Source organism: Rana temporaria, chromosome 3 (genome assembly GCF_905171775.1).
Source record: "Rana temporaria chromosome 3, aRanTem1.1, whole genome shotgun sequence".
Lineage (NCBI taxonomy): Eukaryota > Metazoa > Chordata > Amphibia > Anura > Ranidae > Rana > Rana temporaria.
In genome coordinates, this window is record NC_053491.1 from 217,389,686 (window position 1) to 217,409,354 (window position 19,669).

General features: G+C 40.8%; 1 protein-coding gene across 3 annotated transcripts in view; it reads left to right on the top strand.

Moving 5' to 3' along the window:
- CDK17 (cyclin dependent kinase 17) overlaps positions 1-19,669 on the top strand; it is a 228,630-nt gene that overhangs the window by 158,099 nt on the left and 50,862 nt on the right. For all 3 annotated transcript variants that reach the window (XM_040344235.1, XM_040344234.1, XM_040344236.1), the window contains 3 exons: positions 3,644-3,777; positions 15,469-15,594; positions 17,944-18,000. In XM_040344235.1, the coding sequence (XP_040200169.1) occupies positions 3,644-3,777; positions 15,469-15,594; positions 17,944-18,000 (317 nt within the window). The remainder of the gene's footprint in view (positions 1-3,643; positions 3,778-15,468; positions 15,595-17,943; positions 18,001-19,669) is intronic.

A 19,669-nucleotide genomic window follows, 5' to 3' on the forward strand; every position in this document is an offset into this window, starting at 1 on the left:
TCTCCTCTAAGATGTTGCGGCTCAAATGGTTTCATACACCCTGCGAACTGTCTTGTGGAACTTGTCACCTGTTTCATGCTCTGTTTTTTTATTTTTGCCGCTGTACCCTGCTTTTTGCTGATGTATGTAATGTGCCATGTAATTTTGCTGACTCAATAAAGACCAACCTTGTTTGTAAAATTTCCTTTCAATTTTTTTCAGTTAGTGAATATAACGAATACAAATGTATCCGTTACGAATTATCCAAACATAATTAATGCCACATCTAAACAAATGGAATGGAACAAATTATTAATAATACGTAGTTACTTAGTTTGTTACATAGTCAAGTTTAAAAAAGACAAGTCCATCCAGTTCAACTATAAAAAAATGTAATATCATACAATCCCATATACCCAATTCTACACCCACAGTTGATCCAGATGAAGGCAAACAACCCCAGCAGAACATGATCCAATTTGCTACAGCAGGGGAAAAAATTCCTTCCTGATCCCCCGAGAGGTCATCAGATTTTCCCCGGATCAACTTTACCTATAAATGTTAGTACCCAGTTATATTATGTACATTTAGGAAAGAATCCAGGCCTTTCTTGAAGCAATCTACTGAGCTGGAGAGAGTCTGTTCCACATTTCCACAGCTCTTACTGTGAAGAAACCTTTCTGCATTTGGAGGTGAAATCTTCGTATTTGTTACGTTCACGAACAGCCAAATTTGAAAGGAAATTCCAATACCTGTAGTTTAATAGTAATGGTTAAAGCGGAGGTCCACACAAAAATGGAACCTCCGCTTTTCGGAACCCTCCGGGTGTTCCGATACCTGTATAATACAGATATTTGCACCCACTTCCGGGCATAGACCCCCGCGACAAATTTTCAAATTGACAAATTCGTAGAAATTTGTTAAACGAATTCGGAACAAAGTGAATTGCACATGTCTAGAAGCCAGGAAGTAACTAAAAAAATAAAAGTTTAAAACAAGTAATTATGATATACTTTCCTATCTATTTACTAATGCTAGAGCATGAGTATTAAACATAATCAGTGTTGATTGGGAGAGTGAAGTTCCACTTTAATCAGTGCTTGGTATGTTGGGATGCTTTGAATTGGTAAGCTCAGAAAACAAATGGGGATTATTTGATATTGCTACATTTACTATTATGTGCTGCTGATAAAGTATTACCTAGTGTCAGGAAAAGTTAGAAAGAGCCTTCCTGCTGTGTATTGTAGAGTGGATGGTCATGGGTTAAGTAATGATTAGATCCCCTTGTATAAAGCCATACAATAAAACTGCATAAAATGAACCTTTGGTTTGCTCATACAGGTCAATCCAAGGGGCTCACTTTGTGGTAGACTCACCAGCAGGGCTTATCTTTATCTTCTCTTTACTCCCCTAACACTCTGTTTAGCAAAAGTGAGAGCAAAGGGATATTTACTTTTAGGTATCTGGCAGCATGTGACTTATTTCCTTCCTTCAATGCTTTCATGTGGATGAATGACTGTTCATACATGATGGGGGGGGGGGGGCAAAGTCCTCATCTCTGTGTAACCTTCAAGTCATGATTTAGGCAAAGCATACACAGTGCAAATTTCTTTCCTGCAACCACAGACAGTGTTGACAGGGGGAATACACAATTGTCTTCTCCCGGCAGGGGAAGTTGTCTCTGCCGGGGGAGAAGACAGTGATTATCGCTAGCAGCTGCTTTATACATAGTTGCAGGTAAAACACAGCAGGCTGGTTGTACCCAAGTTGGTCAATCAACTTGGTACATTCATCTTGCACATGAACGGTTGGAATCTCCGCCAGTTCAGCTTTGAACCATGTATGGCTGGCCTTAGAGTAAGTAGCTGAATGGAGTGAGGGGATTCGTCACACGCACACAAATTATGGATGTTTCACATATAGATTATAGTCAGATCATGCTTGTGCTTCAGGACAGCAAATCTTCCAAAAATTCTAGAGTGCTTTACACATTTGCCAGCTTGGCTCATCCAAACCCTTTACAACCACTTTTTGCGTCAGGTAAGCCTATAATAATGCTTTACTTGTAGCTAGACCCGGATATTTCCTAAACCTGCACAGTTTAGAGGATGTCCCCTGTATCGGCATGTGCCGACGTCATTGGCCCATGCGCACTGAAGCAATCGCATGTCCGTGCCATTGCTTTAGCTAGTATGCCACTACCGGCGGCTCCCGTGGGAGTGACGGCATCCCGGCTCTGGCCAAACATGGCGCTGAAGCTTGCGATACCCGGAAGTAACTCTGGTAGTGATGTCGCTGGCCGGTGCGGTGTACGAGGAATATCTAATGTAAGTAAGTAATTCCTAATGAGCTAGTATGGCTATGCCTTTGTCGTGCAGGTTTTTTATTTTTTTAAGTGGATTTACAACCAGCTGGAAAGCTGTTGTCTGTCAGGCATCTGTTTTCCACCATAAACATAAGATCAAAGACTTGTGCAGTTGAACACAAGCAGATCATCTCAGGCATATGCACGTCATAGAATATCTTGTATTTTATTACTTTTATTTTTGAGGAAAAAAAGGCTTTCTCAGATGGGGCTAGGTGAGGATCGTGTCCTCGCTCACACCTACTCTCCACCTAATCCAGTCAGAGTATGCCTTGTGTTCACTGAAAAAAAATACAAGACATTCTGTAAATGACAGCACTGCCAAGCCAGTGACCCCCTGTGGTCAGTGCGCAGAGGAGTAGCCATTCACAAAGAATCTGAGCAGGACCCAGAAGATCCTGGCCATCACGGTAGTAGGGCAGATACTACTACTTCTACTACTACTCTTGATTTTTATGATCTTTGCACATTATATTCATGAAGGACATGCATTTAAAGGTGCAGTCACATTTTTTGGTGTTTTTTTTTCCAACACTTAACGCATTTTAGTGGCCACAGCTGTAGATAGAATGATAGTGAGAATGATTTAACTTGGCGCAGAATTTATTCATAAAGATACGTAGCTTGTAGCTGGACCAGTGTAAATATGCAATACAAATAATTTCTGGAATTGGCTTTGATTTACCTAAAGCTCATCTCTGGTAACTGTAAAATCATATATTCAATCCACCATTGTGCTTCAATTATTTTGAAGACTTTAAGTCTGTAAACTTTCTTCCTTGAATTCTGTGATGCACATTCACTATACCCTGTGATGTACTACTGTGTCACAGAATTCACAGAGCCTGCCTTCTCAACTACGGAGGTACAGGGAGAAGGCGTTTCAGGAGGCAAAGTCAGGACAGGAATCACTGTTTGCAGGCATCAAGGTACCATGGGATATGTAGTCCTTAGAAACTGAAAGTAAACTGCAGAGTAAAAGCTGCAAAGCATATAGCATCAAGGAAGTTGTGTAAAGAGATGGTCAACAGACATGCAGAATTCACAACATGAAAATAGATTTTTCCAAGTAAGCTTAGATTGGATTGTCAAAAATAACGATTGAATTTTTATTACAATGCTTATGTTATAAAATTAAAGTGTATGCTGTGCTTTTTTTTTTTTTTTCTTGTTTGTTCTCATATTGAGTAAGATTGGTGATTTGACTGAGCAAGTATTTGCAAACATGTCTTTATTTGCTAGGTAATGAGGATTCCTGTAATGGCCATGTCATAAATTCCTGTGGTTTTCTTTTTCTAGACATTGTGCATGAAAACCTGAAAATGGGATCTGACGGAGAAAGTGACCAGGCCTCTGGAACCTCATCTGATGAAGTCCAGTCACCAACAGGTGTTTGCCTCAGGAATAGGATACACCGGAGAATTTCAATGGAGGTATTAATAACATGATCTCTGTGAAGCGCATCAAAGGCATTATCATATTCCTATACCAGTTAAGCAGAATACATACTTTTTATGTAGGAAAGCATCCTAAAAAGGTATCTGTAATTAACAGTAAAAAAATAAGGAAAATTTAAATTTTAGGTTTTTCATACTCGCAGAAAATGAGAAAAGGACACTTTTTTTGTAGAAAATACAGTATGTAGGCATAAGACGCAACCCTGCTATTCAAAAAATGGTTGGTTAAACCCACCCTTGTTTTTTTCACCATTTGACCGGGCCCTTTTACCCCCTTCCTGCCCAGGTTAATTTTTAGCTTTCAGCGCTGTTGCATTTTGAATGACAAGTGCGCAATCATGGAAGACTGTACCCATATGAAATGATCATTTCTTTTTACACAAATAGAGCTTTCTTTTGGTGGAATTTAATCAGCACTGGGTTTTTTATTTTTTGCTAAATAAACCAAAATAGACCAAACATTTTGAAAATATTGCTTTTTTTTCTGTTATAAAAATTTTCAAATAAGTAATCTATCTTCATAAATTTAGGCCATATTGTATTCTGATCCTTTTTTTTTTTTTTTTTGGTGACAATAATTAAAAAATGTAACCAGTTCAGTACCAGGTTATCGTATAACAGGTGTGGCAGTAATCAGGGACACTGACTGGTGACAGTATGGTAAATAAAAAATAAATAAATAAATAAATATATATATATATATATATATATATATATATATATATATATATATATATATATATATATATATATATATATATATATTAACTCTCTATGCCCAGAGCACACACATGACCAGAGCAATACAGTGTTACAATAGTAAAGCTGTACTACTTTTTTTTTTTTTTTTAACACATGATTGTTTATACCAGTGACACTGGTATAAGCAACCGTTTTTACTGGATGAAACTGATACATTAATTAGGTTTTTTGTTTTGCTGTGATTGGCCACAACTAATCACGTGGTACAGATGGGTACAATAGGAAAAGGGATAAGATGTGGGACTTTATAGGTGCAATCAGGACATATTCATGGAACAAGAGCAATTATATAAAATATACATCTTTATACACAGTAAAAAAAAAGGGAAGATAAAAGCATTGTGTACAAGGCATTAATGTCCACAGCACAAGGAACATGAGTTTTGATGTAACATTACTATTTCTACTCCTTTATTTCAACATGTTTTGCCAGATGACTTCTTCGGGAAATGGTGTGTTGTCGTGGCTACTAAATAACTACATAGCAAAAAAGTATTACAAAAGATGTGTACAAAAAAGGTTCTCACTGCAACATGCAATTCCCTTTATTCTGATTTCTGACCCAAAGGACTGCTGGCTTCCTTTTTTTGGTAAAGCTTTAACCACTTCCCGACCGCCGCATGTAAATGTACGTTCACAGAATGGCACGTACAGGCAAATGGGCGTACATGTACGTCCTTGCCTTCTAGCGGGTGGGGGGTCCGATCGGGACACCCCCCGCTACATGCGGCGGTCCGATTCCCGCGGGGAGCGATCCAGGACGACGGCGCGGCTATTCGTTTATAGCCGCTCCGTTGCGATCACTCCCCGGAGCTGAAGAACGGGGAGAGCCGTATGTAAACACGGCTTCCCCGTGCTTCACTATGGCGCTGCATCGATCGAGTGATCCCTTATATAGGGAGACTCAATCGATGACGTCAGTCCTACAGCCACACCCCCCTACAGTTGTAAACACACACTAAGTGAACACTAACTCCTACAGCGCCCCCTGTGGTTAACTCCCAAACTGCAACTGTAATTTTCACAATAAACAATGCAATTTAAATGCATTTTTTGCTGTGAAAATGACAATGGTCCCAAAAATGTGTCAAAATTGTCCAAAGTGTCCGCCATAATGTCGCAGTCACGAAAAAAATCGCTGATCGCCGCCATTAGTAGTAAAAAAAAAAAATTAATAAAAATGCAATAAAACTATCCCCTATTTTGTAAACGCTATAAATTTTGCGCAAACCAATCGATAAACGCCTATTGCGATTTTTTTACCAAAAATAGGTAGAAGAATACGTATCGGCCTAAACTGAGGAAAAAAAACATTTTTATATATGTTTTTGGGGGATATGTATTATAGCAAAAAGTAAAAAATATTGCATTTTTTTCAAAATTGTCGCTCTATTTTTATTTATAGCGCAAAAAATAAAAACGCAGAGGTGATCAAATACCACATAAAAGAAAGCTCTATTTGTGGGGGGAAAAGGACGCCAATTTTGTTTGGGAGCCACGTCGCACGACCGCGCAATTGTCTGTTAAAGCGACGCAGTGCCGAATCGCAAAACCTGGCATGGGCATTTAGCAGCCTAAAGGTCCGGGGCTTAAGTGGTTAAAGAGACCCTTTGACTTTGTAATTAGGAATGCAAAACCCCAACATATACCTGCTTGGTCTGCCCTTAAAGGGGGCTCAAACTGAAGGCCCCCAAGCTGTTGCAAAACGACAAGTCCCATAAGGCAGTGTTTCCCAACTCCAGTCCTCAAGGCACACCAACAGGTCATGTTTTCAGGCTTTCCATTATTTTGCACAGGTGATTTGATCAGTTTCACTGCCTTAGTAATTACCACAGCCGTTTCATCTGAGGGAAATCCTGAAAACATGACCTGTTGGTGCGCCTTGAGGACTGGAGTTGGGGAAACACTGCCATAAGGCATTGCAAGGCTGACGGTTACAAGCATGACTCCCACAGGCAGAGGCATGATGGGACTTGTAGTTTCACAACATCTGGAGGGCCACTAGTTTGAGACCCCTGCCTTAGACCATCACTAATAAGCTAGCACAGATATAAATTCAGACAGCTCAAATTATGTTCTTCTTCCAGTCTTCTATCAATAAACTGTATTTGAGCAATTCTTGGTATTGGCTTGACATTCTGTTCAGCTAAAGTTTGACTTTGAACTTAATAATGAAGATGATACCAGAGTCTCTGCATTGTGTTTAAGTGCAATGAATGTTCATTGACATTAAAAGGAAAAGAAGAACAGCTGCTGCATCATGAAAATTAGGAAATATGGCTGCAATAAATTTAAACTGAATGTGAGCTCATGTCTACAGTCCTTCGAACAATTGGCAAAGAATAATAGAAATACATTGAGTACTTTTTTAGCAGATGTTTAATAATTAACGTTTTGATAGTGTTACAAAGACTTAAACTGGTTAGGTAAATGAGAAGTAATAGACTTAGATGAGGATATCCGTATCCTGGAAATAGAAATGTCAGAAGACGGAAAACAAACAAAAGTAAGGATTAGTATAGTGTGGCGTGGTGAGGTTTGGTGCTTTTATGTGCCATCTTAACCACATAGTGAACCACATCCTCTTGACATATATAGGGACAGAATTCCATACAGATGCAGCTTGCATTTACAAAGTCTGAAAACATATGGGGGGGGGGGGGGGGTGTGTGGCCATCTCCCTAGACTTTGCACATGTTACCCAAGTTGTATGGATGAAAAATGGGATTTAAAGTGAGAACAGCACTTTTAAGACAAAGCAGGCATTCATCATACCGAAACACGTGTATTTGGCAAAGTTTTGGGGTAAATTCACACATGCTGTGATGACGGTGTTTTACTGAATTGTAAAATACCTGTTTCTGCAAGAACACGCAGGAAACAATTGTTTTCTATGAGTCCCATTCACACTGCAACACAGCCTAGGTTTGCGCTGCAGCGTACTGTGATAAAATGAACATGCTGCATTTTATCACAGCGCACCGCGCCAAATCGAATGGCAATGTACAGCACAATGCTCTGTTGTACATTGCCATGAATGAAGTGCAAGTTTTGTACACTTCACATAAAGTTTGTACAAAAAAAAATAAAGGGAGCTGTGTTATGCACTGAATCGCGCACGACACTGCCTCCCACTGCTGCTGGAGTGTTAAAGCGCTCAGGCAGCTCTGCATTTTCCATGTGAATACAGCCTTAAAGTGTTTACAGGAAAAATGAATAGTCAAACTAACACAATCACACCCTGGTCTTTGCTGTACTTACCTCTGGGAATGCCCATGCAGTGAGACCAGCAGTCTGCAGATTTGAAATCCCCACTCTTCTTTTCTGCATATCGCTTGTGGGATGGATCATAGCTATGCTGATTGGTCAGCAAAATCAGAGCATCACCCCGATTTTGTCCTGAAAGCATTGCACAGAGAAGAGGAAAGTATAGTGGTGATCGGGTGGTGGGGAGGATGTATGGTATTGGTTCACCTGTACATTTTTCTATAAGTAGGAAATAACATTTATTAAAGTCAAAACCTAATTTGCCAAGGTAGGGGTAGAACCTGCCAGGTAGACTTGGTTTGAAAGGTAATTTTTGTAATATATATATATAGAGAGATTATATATATATATTACAGGACACCGGGGGTGGGTCCTGGACGGGTGCTATACGGCACCACTGTTTGGACTATGGTCCATTTAAATAGAGGTAGAAGGTTCAGGGGGTCACCCAAAAGTGGGTGAAAAGTTCCAGGCAGGCGCTAATTCAGAGAGGACTGGCTCGCAGTCTTCTCTATCTTAATAAAGTAGTTTGGGGCCTGGAATTTTGGAGGCTCCAAAGTGTTATTTGGGTGGGATGGAGCCTCCACTCCTAAACCCTGGAAGCCAGCGCACAAGGGGTTAAAAATCTCTCAGACAACCACCCATTAAAGCAGGAAGTGATGCTGGAGGGAGTGAGTGAGTTGGGAGAATGCACCTGTGAGGACAAGATGGAAGTCTGCTAGCTGCTCAGAGAGGACTTTTGAGTAGTTTGGAAGTGAAGCTGTGTCTGCAGGGAAGGTCTGGAGGACTTCTTGCTAAAAACGTATGTGCCTTTCTTTTGGTTGTTTTTTCTGAAGAAAGACTTTTTCCTAATTTATGCTGGAAACAAGCAGGACTTTTGTTGTGACGTTTTGGATGCTGAAGAAAAGCTTTATTTTGTTTTGTTTGGTCACCAATAAAGACCCTTTGCTTTACTGACACGGTTTTACGCACTTGTCTCGCGGAGCTTAAAGATCCCCAAAGTTTGCAATATATATATATATATATTCCAAAAATTATATGTAGAGATATATTCTCGCACGCTCACACTCTCACTCTCACTATATTGCTAAAAGTGTTGGGACCCCTGTCTTTACACTCACATGAACTTTAATGGCATCCCAGTCTTAAGACCGGTACGCACTATTTTTTTTTTTTCATTCAACCACCGGACTGTCAGCTCCGGTCAGAGCCACTGTACTAACCATGCAAGGTTAGTTCAGCGATCTCCCCCGCTGAGTTGTTGCGTTTTGACAGGGGGTGCACCCTCCTCAACCAGAAAAATCCGATCAGCGCTCTCTGCCATTGGCTGAGAGCATTGGGAGTCGGTCAACAGCTGGCTTTCCAGGCCTGCTGCTGTCAGGCAGACTGACATACATATGGGCTAAATGTTGGCTGTTTTTTTTTTTTTTTAACTGCCCGCTGTCTCTTGACATTTCGGCCCGTATGTACTCAGCTTTAGTCTGTAGGGTTCAATATTGAGTTGGCCCAACCCTTGCAGCTAGAACAGCTTCAACTCTTCTGGGAAGGCTGTCCACAAGGTTTAGGAGTGTGTCTATAGGAATGTTTGACCATTCCTCCAGAAACTCATTTGTGAGGTCAGACGAAGTGATGTGAATGAAGAGGCTTGGCTCACAGTCTCCACTCTAATTCTTCCCAAAGGTGTTCTATCGGGTTGAGGTCAAGTTCCTCCAGCCCAAACACTCTCATCCATGTATATAGACTTGCAGAGTTTTTTACTAAAGCAATGCCAGGAACGAAGGTGGAGTGCGCAGAACCATAACTATATTTACCAACTCATGGGTGAGGTTTCCCTGGTTGGTTGTTGGAAGTTATTGCACTATAAACCTTTTCTGTTTTGGCAAGAAGGGGGATTAGTAATGTATTTAATTTATTGGTAGTGAGGTAGACCTTCCATGAAATCTAACGTTTAGCAGTTAGAATCGGTACTCGACTCTGCTGCATTGGTAAGAGCTGACTTGTACATCTAGTGCTTTGCATTATAACATAAACAGTCAGTTCCTGTCCAATGTCTCAAAGAAATAGGTCATTGCCGCCACATAAGAAGGCAAGATTTTGTAACGTAATGACTAATAGAATAGTTTTTCTGGGTTTTATCTACTTTTTAAGACACTTCAACGGTGCTTTAAAATTAGAAACTAGATGCCATGAAAGTGAAGCATGCCAGTCTAACAACCTAAATTAGGGCACCAAAATATTCACAACAAGCAGAACACAGTAATTGTAGTAATTTATCAAACGTTTCTGACATTTGTTCCCATTAATGTTGAAGTTAACAGGCCGGGAAGTGCTGTCTAATCCAAGCACTAAGGAAACGCAAACATTTACCAATTGTACAGGGATCTTTCATGTACGGTTGTGTCATGTGCTTGTGCTTGGGGCACACCACTGACAGCAGGAATGTGTTTGTCTTCCAGTGAATTCATCTGGTCATTGAAACATTTGCTAACATATGCACATGCATGTAGATTTTTGTTGCTAAAACGTTTACGTTCAGAATTTTATGTTTTGCGTTTTCATAAATGCAGCTCTCAACAGTAGCCATTAAAGCTGTTGGCCACGTTTTGTGGTCGGGGAGGTTTCATATTTTTTTTAGGCCCATTTGGGTGGCAGACCTACAAGTCCCATACATCAATTTAGTTAGAATATTGTGTAAAAAGGGTATTTTATATTGTACATAGGGTATTCTGTGGGAGTCATAGAGATGAAAGTGCACGCTACCTAAGAGTTCTTTCCAAATGCCATAATCAGACATCGCATACATTTCGTGGGGAATGCCGTCTTATGAATACGGTGCTTGGAAAAATACTGCACCCTACTGGATTCTTTTTAATACTTCAAGGAATAAGCTTGTGCTTTTGTTGTTCTGTGATGGGTTATCTTTACCCTTGCTGCCTTATAGCAGAGGGGAAAGAAACGTTTTTAGACTACATTAACACTACTACTTTTTTTTTTTTCTTTTATGCAACTGGGTTGCTGTGCAGTGCATTTTATAAATGTTGTATATATTTTACCATCTTTAGGCTGGGCATACATTTATACAATTTTCTTCTACAACTTTCCTTTAGATTTACCAAAACCTTATAATATGAGGCCACACCTAAACGCTTTCAATTTTGTATGCAATCAGGGAGGCCCTTGCACTACATAGTTGAAGGAAGTTGAACAAGGAAATTGTATAATGTATGGCCAGCTTTACTAGGGAAGGTGTACCTAGAAATCTGACTATTTATTTTTTTATTTTTTTGTAACGTACCAAACTTAATGATCATGTTCCGTGCAGATGACGATAATTTCTAATGTGCAAAAGTTACACAGGCATGTTTCACCTTTGATCAGCAGTTATGAGTAGTAGCATATAGAATTTATGGAGCGCTAGCCAACGCTGTATCCTGGCTAAGTCAACAAGGCCCAGGCCTAGGGCAGCACTTTGCAGGGGGGCAGCACGGAAAGATTCCCTGCTGGCTTGCTCCTACACTGTTAGTGTAGCGCCAGTCTTATAGGGCAGACTGAGCTGAAAGGCAAATTAGTCTAGAGCCCCCAACAAGTGCCAGCAATGCTTCCGGTATGCGGGAGGTCGTCATTCTACAACTGTAGGAGGGGTGCCACTTCTAATTTTGTCGGTCCTATCATCCTGGACCACAAACCTTCCTCACTGTGCTATGTTTTCTGCTGCACCATTGGCATGGTTATATCTTCTCAGTCCTCTCCATAAATCTATCAGAAATTTGTGCTTAAAGTGGAACTATAGGCAACACTTTTTTTTTTTTTCATTTTGGATAGAGTAAGGGGGGGTTATAGCCCCTGTCAGTTTATTTTTTACCATCCCTGTCCCATTGCAGAGATTTCCCTATACTTCCTGCCCCATAGCCAAACAGGAAGTGAGAGGAAATCCTGTGCAAATTAAGGGAATCCATTCTCCCCCCGCCCCTCAGAACTAGTGTCCCCACTTGAAAATTTTAGGGTGGGTCTTAAACAGCAAGGGTTGTGGCCTTGACAGGAAGGGGTGGGTTATATCTAAATTAGGGGGTGCACGAGTTTTAGTCAAGCCTAGGGCAGCACAAAACCTAAATACACTACTGGCGCTAGCATTTACAATATGAAGAGAGACGATACAGCAACAATACAATTTAATATAAGAGGTATTAGGAGGGACGTGGTCCTAGGAGCTTACAATTTAATAGAGTATTAGAATCATTTTCAGTTTGTTGCCTGTGACAAATTGTATTGTTTAACAGGCGATGATAATCGGAGTTCCATTACTGATAAAATCAATCTTCATTTGCACAATTCTTCACCACGGTTAATAAGTTGATAAAAACTCATGAAAGTTCAGTCTTTAGCATTTCTAATTTTTCTAAATACCAAATGGGGGGGAAAAAAATGTTTTTTAATTGCATTAGAGAGACTCTTTATCTCATTAAATATACTTAGCAAATTGGAGACAAAATTATCAATGCTACGTAAAAAGATAATTGAATTTCACCACATTATTCATGCTTTCTCTCCTTGTAATCGCTATGATCAAGGGTGATAGAGCAGCGTTGTTAGTGAGTCACTCATCCTTACAGCTGACAGCACTCCCTGCCCGAAGCACATATATGCTCAGGAGGCAGCTGATTCAATATGATGGCATACCGATTGGCACTAGAGTGTAAATCCGTTTTATTCAGCCTGCTGGGGAATTACATGTATTACTGAACCGACAGCTTCAGCCCTACAAGGGCAATAGGGCTTCTTGCTTTGAATACCCCTTGATGTAATCTGACATCTGAATGTTTATCCTATCGGCATGTATTTATATGGTCTTCAGAAATATGTAAATCAAAGTGCTTTCATGTAGGACTAAATGCCCTTGCTAATGCTGTAGTATAGTATTGTGCTCATCGGAGACCTGAAACAAATGTTGAATAACAGACAAAAATCATATTGTATAATGTAAAAAGGCATAGTATTTTTATAACAGGGACAATGCCCTCATGGGCCAACACGGTACAAATAACATATATGGTAAAAATAATATATTGACAGATCATGGTATATAATATCATGTCAAAGGAAACAACATTACAAACAACAAGATACGTCATGTTGGCCACCAACATTACATCGTAACCATAAGGTGGCTCATATGCCCCTGGTGATTGCCCGGACTTATCCGCTTTATGTAATATCCGCTTTAAGAAGCTTGTGCTGGTAAGAGGAAGCCTCCTTCGTGGAGGAGGGTACGTGTGTATCAATATGTAGTAAAGGCATAGTATTTTTAAGGGCCCATTCACATGTTGGCAAGCTGTTTTGTATTCTGTTATTGTGAGCTGCGTTGAGGCAGCCCATTCGGAATGGACTGCCAAAGCATTACAACAGATCAATAACACAGTGCATCATACTCTACAATACGGTATTGTACAGTATGAATTGGGGTGCCATTCACAATGAATGCCACAGAAAATAGAGCAGTTGTTTGGTGGAAACACTCAGTATCGCATGCCTTTTACTGCAGTGCACAAGGCCCTCAAAGTGTATTTCATTTATCCTTCCAAAAATTTCCTTTAGACTTTAGATATAGTAATTTGTTAAGATTAATAATTATTTTCAAATGCTGTTTTAATTCAGAAAAGTATTTCTTAGGCCCCTTTCACATGGGCATCATCAGTTTAGCCACGTTGAAAACGTATCAGTTCTCATCTGTTGCTTCATCTGTCTTCATCAGTCGTAAGCTCAAAAACACTGTTAAGATCGGAAGCGGAGGAGAACGGATGGTAACGGATGGTCATCCATTTGCCCATAGGAATGCATTGTAGTCCATTGATGGATGAAAAACAGATAGACGGTCCAATTGTGTGGAAAGGGCCTTACAGTAAAACATTAACCTCAAAGAAATAAAAAAATACAAGAATTATTGCGCACCCTCTATGAACCAGAGCAGTTTTTACATTCCTGCTATGGGCCTGTTTATTCAGCAACAACTTTGTCATTGCTTAAAGTGGTTGTAAAGTCTCAAGGTTTTTCTCCTTAAAGTGATTGTAAAGGTTCGTTTTTTTGTTTTTTTAAATAAGACATGTTATACTTACCTGCTCTGTGCAAGGGTTTTGCACAAAGCAGCCCCGATTCACCTCTTCTGGGGTGCCCTGACGGCGCTCCTGGTTTCCTCCTCGTCGGCCAGTGCCCCCCCCCCGCTAAGAGTCTATTTCCATGGGGGCACTCGTGCAGGCATGCTCCCAAGTCCTGCTGCTGTGTCCATTAACACAGACAGCAGGACTTGGCCCCGCCCCTGGCTCCTGTGTCACTGGTTTTGATTGACAGCAGCAGGAGCCAATGGTTCCTGCTGCTATCAGTCTATCCAATAAGGGCCTGAGACAGCGGCTGGAGCTGCTCTGCTCATCGCTGAAATGATCGAAACCAGGTAAGAAAAAGGGGGGGCTCTGGGGGGTAGCTGTAGCACAGATGGTTCTTTACCTTAATGCATAGAATGCATTAAAGGAGATGTAAATAAAAAAACATTTTTTGCTGAAATGACTGTTTACAGGGTATAGAGACATAATAGTTAACGGATTCCTTTTAAAAACGATTAAAAATAGATACAAATCAGTCATATAATGTACCTGTAGTTTCTAGTTTCGTTTTTGCATGCTGTTTCCTGCTTCTCTGCTGTACAGAGCCACAGAGCCAATACAGGGCAGTGATGGTTTGGAAAACGAAACTGATTGGTGCTGAAGGGTTTTAGACACACAGTAATCACACCTCCTTGAAGTTAGTGACCACAGAGAGAAAGCTCCCAGTACTGTGGTTATCAGGAAACAGACAACCAGGAACTGTTGAGATCAGAGAAGAATTACAGCAACTTGAGAGCAAAAACGAACAATGAGGACATGAAAACAGCACTGCATTAAGGTAAAGGAAGCTATTAAGATAAAAAAAAAAATCCCTTTACAAACCCTTTAAGGTGAAAAATCCTGAGACTTTACAACTTTTTCTGCCAGAGAAAAAGGATCAAGGGTGCTCTGTGCAAAGCCATTGCACAGAGGAGGCAAGTATAACATGTTTGTTATTTTTTTTTATAAAAAACAAAAACAAAATAAGGATTTACAATAGTCTCCTTTGCAGGTGGGTTAACCTTTTTCAGGCCCAAGTCCCTGTGATCCGAGTGGGGGCTCTTTCCCACAGTCTTTCTGAGACTCCATATTCTTGATCCCAGATAAAGGCTTCACAATCTTGGGAAAACTGTAAATTGGTTTACTCTTTTCCAGCTGTATTTACACAGCAGCTCCTAACTGTCATTGACAGTCAGAAATTGCTGGTAACGCCAAGGGGAGCAGCTAGGAAGAAGAAGCGGAAGGTACACATGTCCTGTAGACTTCATTGAAATACACTGCAACAATGAAGTCTACTTTCCAACAAGACCTTTGTGCCTTGGATTGCAGATTGTAAACCTCTGTTTTCTTCTTATGCAAAGTAGTTCTAGTTAATTTTGCCTAAATCATTTTCTTTAACTTTACTGCAGTTTATTACATTTGATGTAGTAAAGGAGAAGAATATGATTCAACTGGATAAACAATGAAACTGGTTGTGTGAAATGTGCTCTTTTTTTTTTTTTCCCAGGACCTAAATAAACGTCTGTCACTTCCGGCTGACATAAGGATACCAGATGGGTATTTGGAGAAGCTGCAGATAAATAGCCCACCCTTTGATCAACCTATGAGCAGGCGATCACGGAGAGCATCACTGGTAAGCTCTGGGAGAACTTGTGCTTTGTGTTTTTATTTTCTGCTTATTCTCACTTTCATTTAGTTTAACCACTTACCCCCCGGACCATATTGCTGCCCAAAGACCAGAGACTTTTTTGCGATTCGGGACTGCGTCGCTTTAACAGACAATTGCGCGGTCGTGCGACGTGGCTCCCAAACAAAATTGGCGTCCTTTTTTTCCCCACAAATAGAGCTTTCTTTTGGTGGTATTTGATCACCTCTGCGGTTTTTATTTTTTGCACTATAAACAAAAATATAGCGACAATTTTGAAAAAAATGAATATTTTTTACTTTTTGCCATAATAAATATCCCCCAAAAATATATGAAAAAACATTTTTTTTCCTCAGTTTAGGCCGATACGTATTCTTCTCTATATTTTTCATTAAAAAAAATCGCAATAAGCGTTAATTGATTGGTTTGCGCAAAAGTTATAGCATTTACAAAATAGGGGGTATTTTTATGGCATTTTTATTAATATTTTTTTTTACTAGTAATGGCGGCGATCAGCTATTTTTCTTTTTTTCGATACTGCGACATTATGGCGGACACTTCGGACACTTTTGACACATTTTTGGGACCATTGGCATTTTTATAGCGATCAGTGCTATAAAAATGCATTGGATTACTATAAAAATGCCACTGGCAGTGAAGGGGTTAACACTAGGGGGCGGGGAAGGGGTTAAGTATGCCTTGGTGTGTTCTTACTGTGGGGAGGGGTGGACTCACTAGGGGAAACACTGATCCTCTGTTCATACATTGTATGAACAGAAGATCAGCATTTCCCCCGCTGACAGGACTGAGAGCTGTGTGTTTACACACACAGCTCCCGGTCCCCGCTCTGCAACGAGCGATCGCGTGTGCACGGCGGTGATCGCGCCCGCCGGGCACACGCATGGGAGTCGGGGGCGAGTGGCTCAAAGAGCCGACGTAGAGCTACTGGCTCTCGCCCAGGAGAGCCGACCTGCCGCCGTAGAATGACGGCGGCTGGTCGGCAAGCAGTTAAGGCATATTGCTTTAAAAGCATTACAAGTCTATTGCAATGCAGTAAAATAATTTAAAGCAGAGTTCCAGCCTGTGTGGGGAAAAAAAAGTCAGCAGCTGCAGCATTTGTAGCCGCTGACTTTGATACAAGGACACTGACGTATACAGGGAGCTTTGCATGTCGGCACCCGAAGCCGACCCATTCATCCTGTTTCCTACTGCGCATGCACAAGCCGCACTGCGCTTTCTGAATGGTCCCACTGTCTTCTGGGACCTGTGTGTCTCCTAGAAGGCAGAGAGGGCAAGGAGGAGGGGCCAGATGTTTCATAGATTGCCACACAACGATGCGATGATCTTATACGGAAGTGGGAGCGGATACCTGGTTTTGGCAACAAACGCTTTTGGGTGGAACTCTGCTTTAAAGCGTTTATAACAAGCATTTGGCTCCTACATAGAGGAATCCTTCCCCTTTTAGGCTAGGTTCACATCTGTGTGGGTCTGCACCTGTTCCCACTGCCACAACCACCTGCACAGAAAAACATGCTGGATGTATACGAGTGCCATTAATTGTAATGGCATGCTGCACGCACTAGAAATCGCACCCAAACTCAGAACCTCGCTGCACTTGCAGTTCCTGTGTGGGCTGCGATCCCAGAACTGTTGCAGGGATTTTTTCACCGTCTTTTAGGAGGCACCGGCAGGCAATTCAAATGAATAGGATTCCGTGCCCGCACAAAATGCATCTCGCAGAGCCGCAGCAATGTGAACCTAGCATTATCCACTGTTTATATTTTTTCCGCAAACTAAAGTTTTTTTTTTTTTTTGCCTCAAATATTGTAAAATATTTTAATAAAGTTCCTCCCCATTACGTAGGGGATGATGGGATTGGTAGTCTACGAAAGAAACACAACCGTTCCTGCTTCCAGTTTGTGTCATAGGAAGTGAAGTGCCTGTTCATTTATTTTATTTTTTAAAGTTCCATTTCAACAATTGCAAATATGAATGTGTGTGTGTATATGTATGTATGTATGTGTGTGTGTGTGTATATATATGTATATATATGTATATATATATATATATATATATATATATATATATATATATATATTTATTTATTGGCGTATAACACTCACTTTTTTACCCTGAAAATAGAGGGTAAACTGTGCCTGCGTGTTATACGTAGGGGCTGTGGAAAGTTTTTTCCCTGAAACTTCCCTTTTAAAATTAGGGTGCGTGTTATACGCCGATAAATACGGTGTATATATATGTATGTATTGTATTGTATTACATTTTTTTTTTTTTTTGCTGTGCTAAGGTATCTTTTACATTTTTGTTTCCTTACTACAGTCTGAAATTGGTTTTGGAAAGATGGAAACTTACGTCAAACTGGAGAAGCTTGGAGAGGTTTGCAGCTTTAATTTTCTTTACTTTCAATGTTCAGTATCGTTGTCATCAGGTCAAAGTGTTATTTTTTTTTTTCCTCCCATGTTCACTGAGAAAAGGCCTCCCTAAGTTGCTGAGTCATTACTGAATGTGGAAATCAATTGGTAAATAAAGCAGGTCTGAGCTTGCGAGTTTAGGCTAATCATTTACTGTATGTTGGCCACCATATGTTTTGTATTTTAATGTTTTTTTGGCACAGATTGTGAGTCAAGTGCCATGTTGCTGGGACTCTCCTCTATGGCCACCATCCATAGATAGTTTGAATCTTGGACGATTTATTAGGAACCTAATCGATCAACTTGGGTACAAGCAAGCTTGCCGAATTTTACATGTGATTTATTGCTAGTGACTGTTATAGCTGCCAGCAATGATCACTGTGTTTTCCTGGTGGGGATCGAGGTTGCATGAAAGAAATTTGCTCCGTCTATGGCCAGCTTTAGCCAGGTCTTTCTTTCATATGCTCATCTGTGTTGGCTGACGCATCAAATCACTACCTGTTATTTTTTTATCTTGTCCCTTCAGTTGTCCAGCGGTTAAAGCAAATCAAAATTCATCCGCCTCAGCAGGGACCAGACACATTTTGATCCATCTGTGGCAGCTTTCATTAATGAGAAGTCAATCTAATGATTGGGCTTGTTGGAAAAATGTAGTTTGATCAGCCCTGCGGCCAATTGACTGCAGCTCTGATCAGTGTTTTCTGACAGTGGAGGGGTCCCCGCTAAGAGAATACTATAACACAGAAGGGGATGATTCTCCTATCCATGTCACTTGTAAGTATGGGGAATCCTTTCAGTTTTCCACCTCGCTTGTGAAGTTAGGGGAATCCGTTCATTTATTTATTTTTTTGTTGATCAGCCTGCCGGCTGATTGGTCACTTTTTTTCAAAGTATGGCAAGCGTACTGTGTGATTTACCCCGCATCTACTCATCTATATTTAAATATAATCTAAAATATTTTTTTTTCTTTTCATTTTGAACCCCTGCTCTTCTTCTTTTTTTTTTATACCATCTTTGTCCGATTGGGGAGGTTTTCCTTCACTTCCTGTCCCATATCCAAAACCGAACGTGAGAGAAGATGCCTCCCTCCAAAGTGATGGATTCATTGGTTGTCACCAGTGTCCCCATAGGAAGATTTCCCCTCTATTCCCTTTCAGGTAGCAACCCAAAACTTTGGATTTCTTTCAATTTCACTCTTGGCAGCGATAGCAGTAAACGGGTTATAGCAGTAAACGGGTTATATAGAGAGTTTGAATCTCCCTAATAGGTTGCATAGATGGCAATTAAACCTGACAGGTGTTCTCATTGTGGTGACCACATTTCCAAACTACCATTCAGGGACACCCCCCCCCCCCCCCCCCCTCCCCAAAAATCAGCTTGTGCTGTAACAAATCACAGCACGGTGATTGGACACAAGAGGCGGGATTTCTCAAATCACAAGCAGGCGGAGGGGATTGTGCATTCCCAGCCAGGACAAGTACTGTCAGTGAGTAAAGCGGTGATGTGGCGGCCTTTTTTGGGGGCATCAGATTGGCTCCCCGGGGGTGGCTGTGTCAGTTTCATTCCGGGACACTGTATTGTCCTGCCTGGCATAAAGGTACCTGGGACAGACCTGCAAAATGCGGGACTGTCCC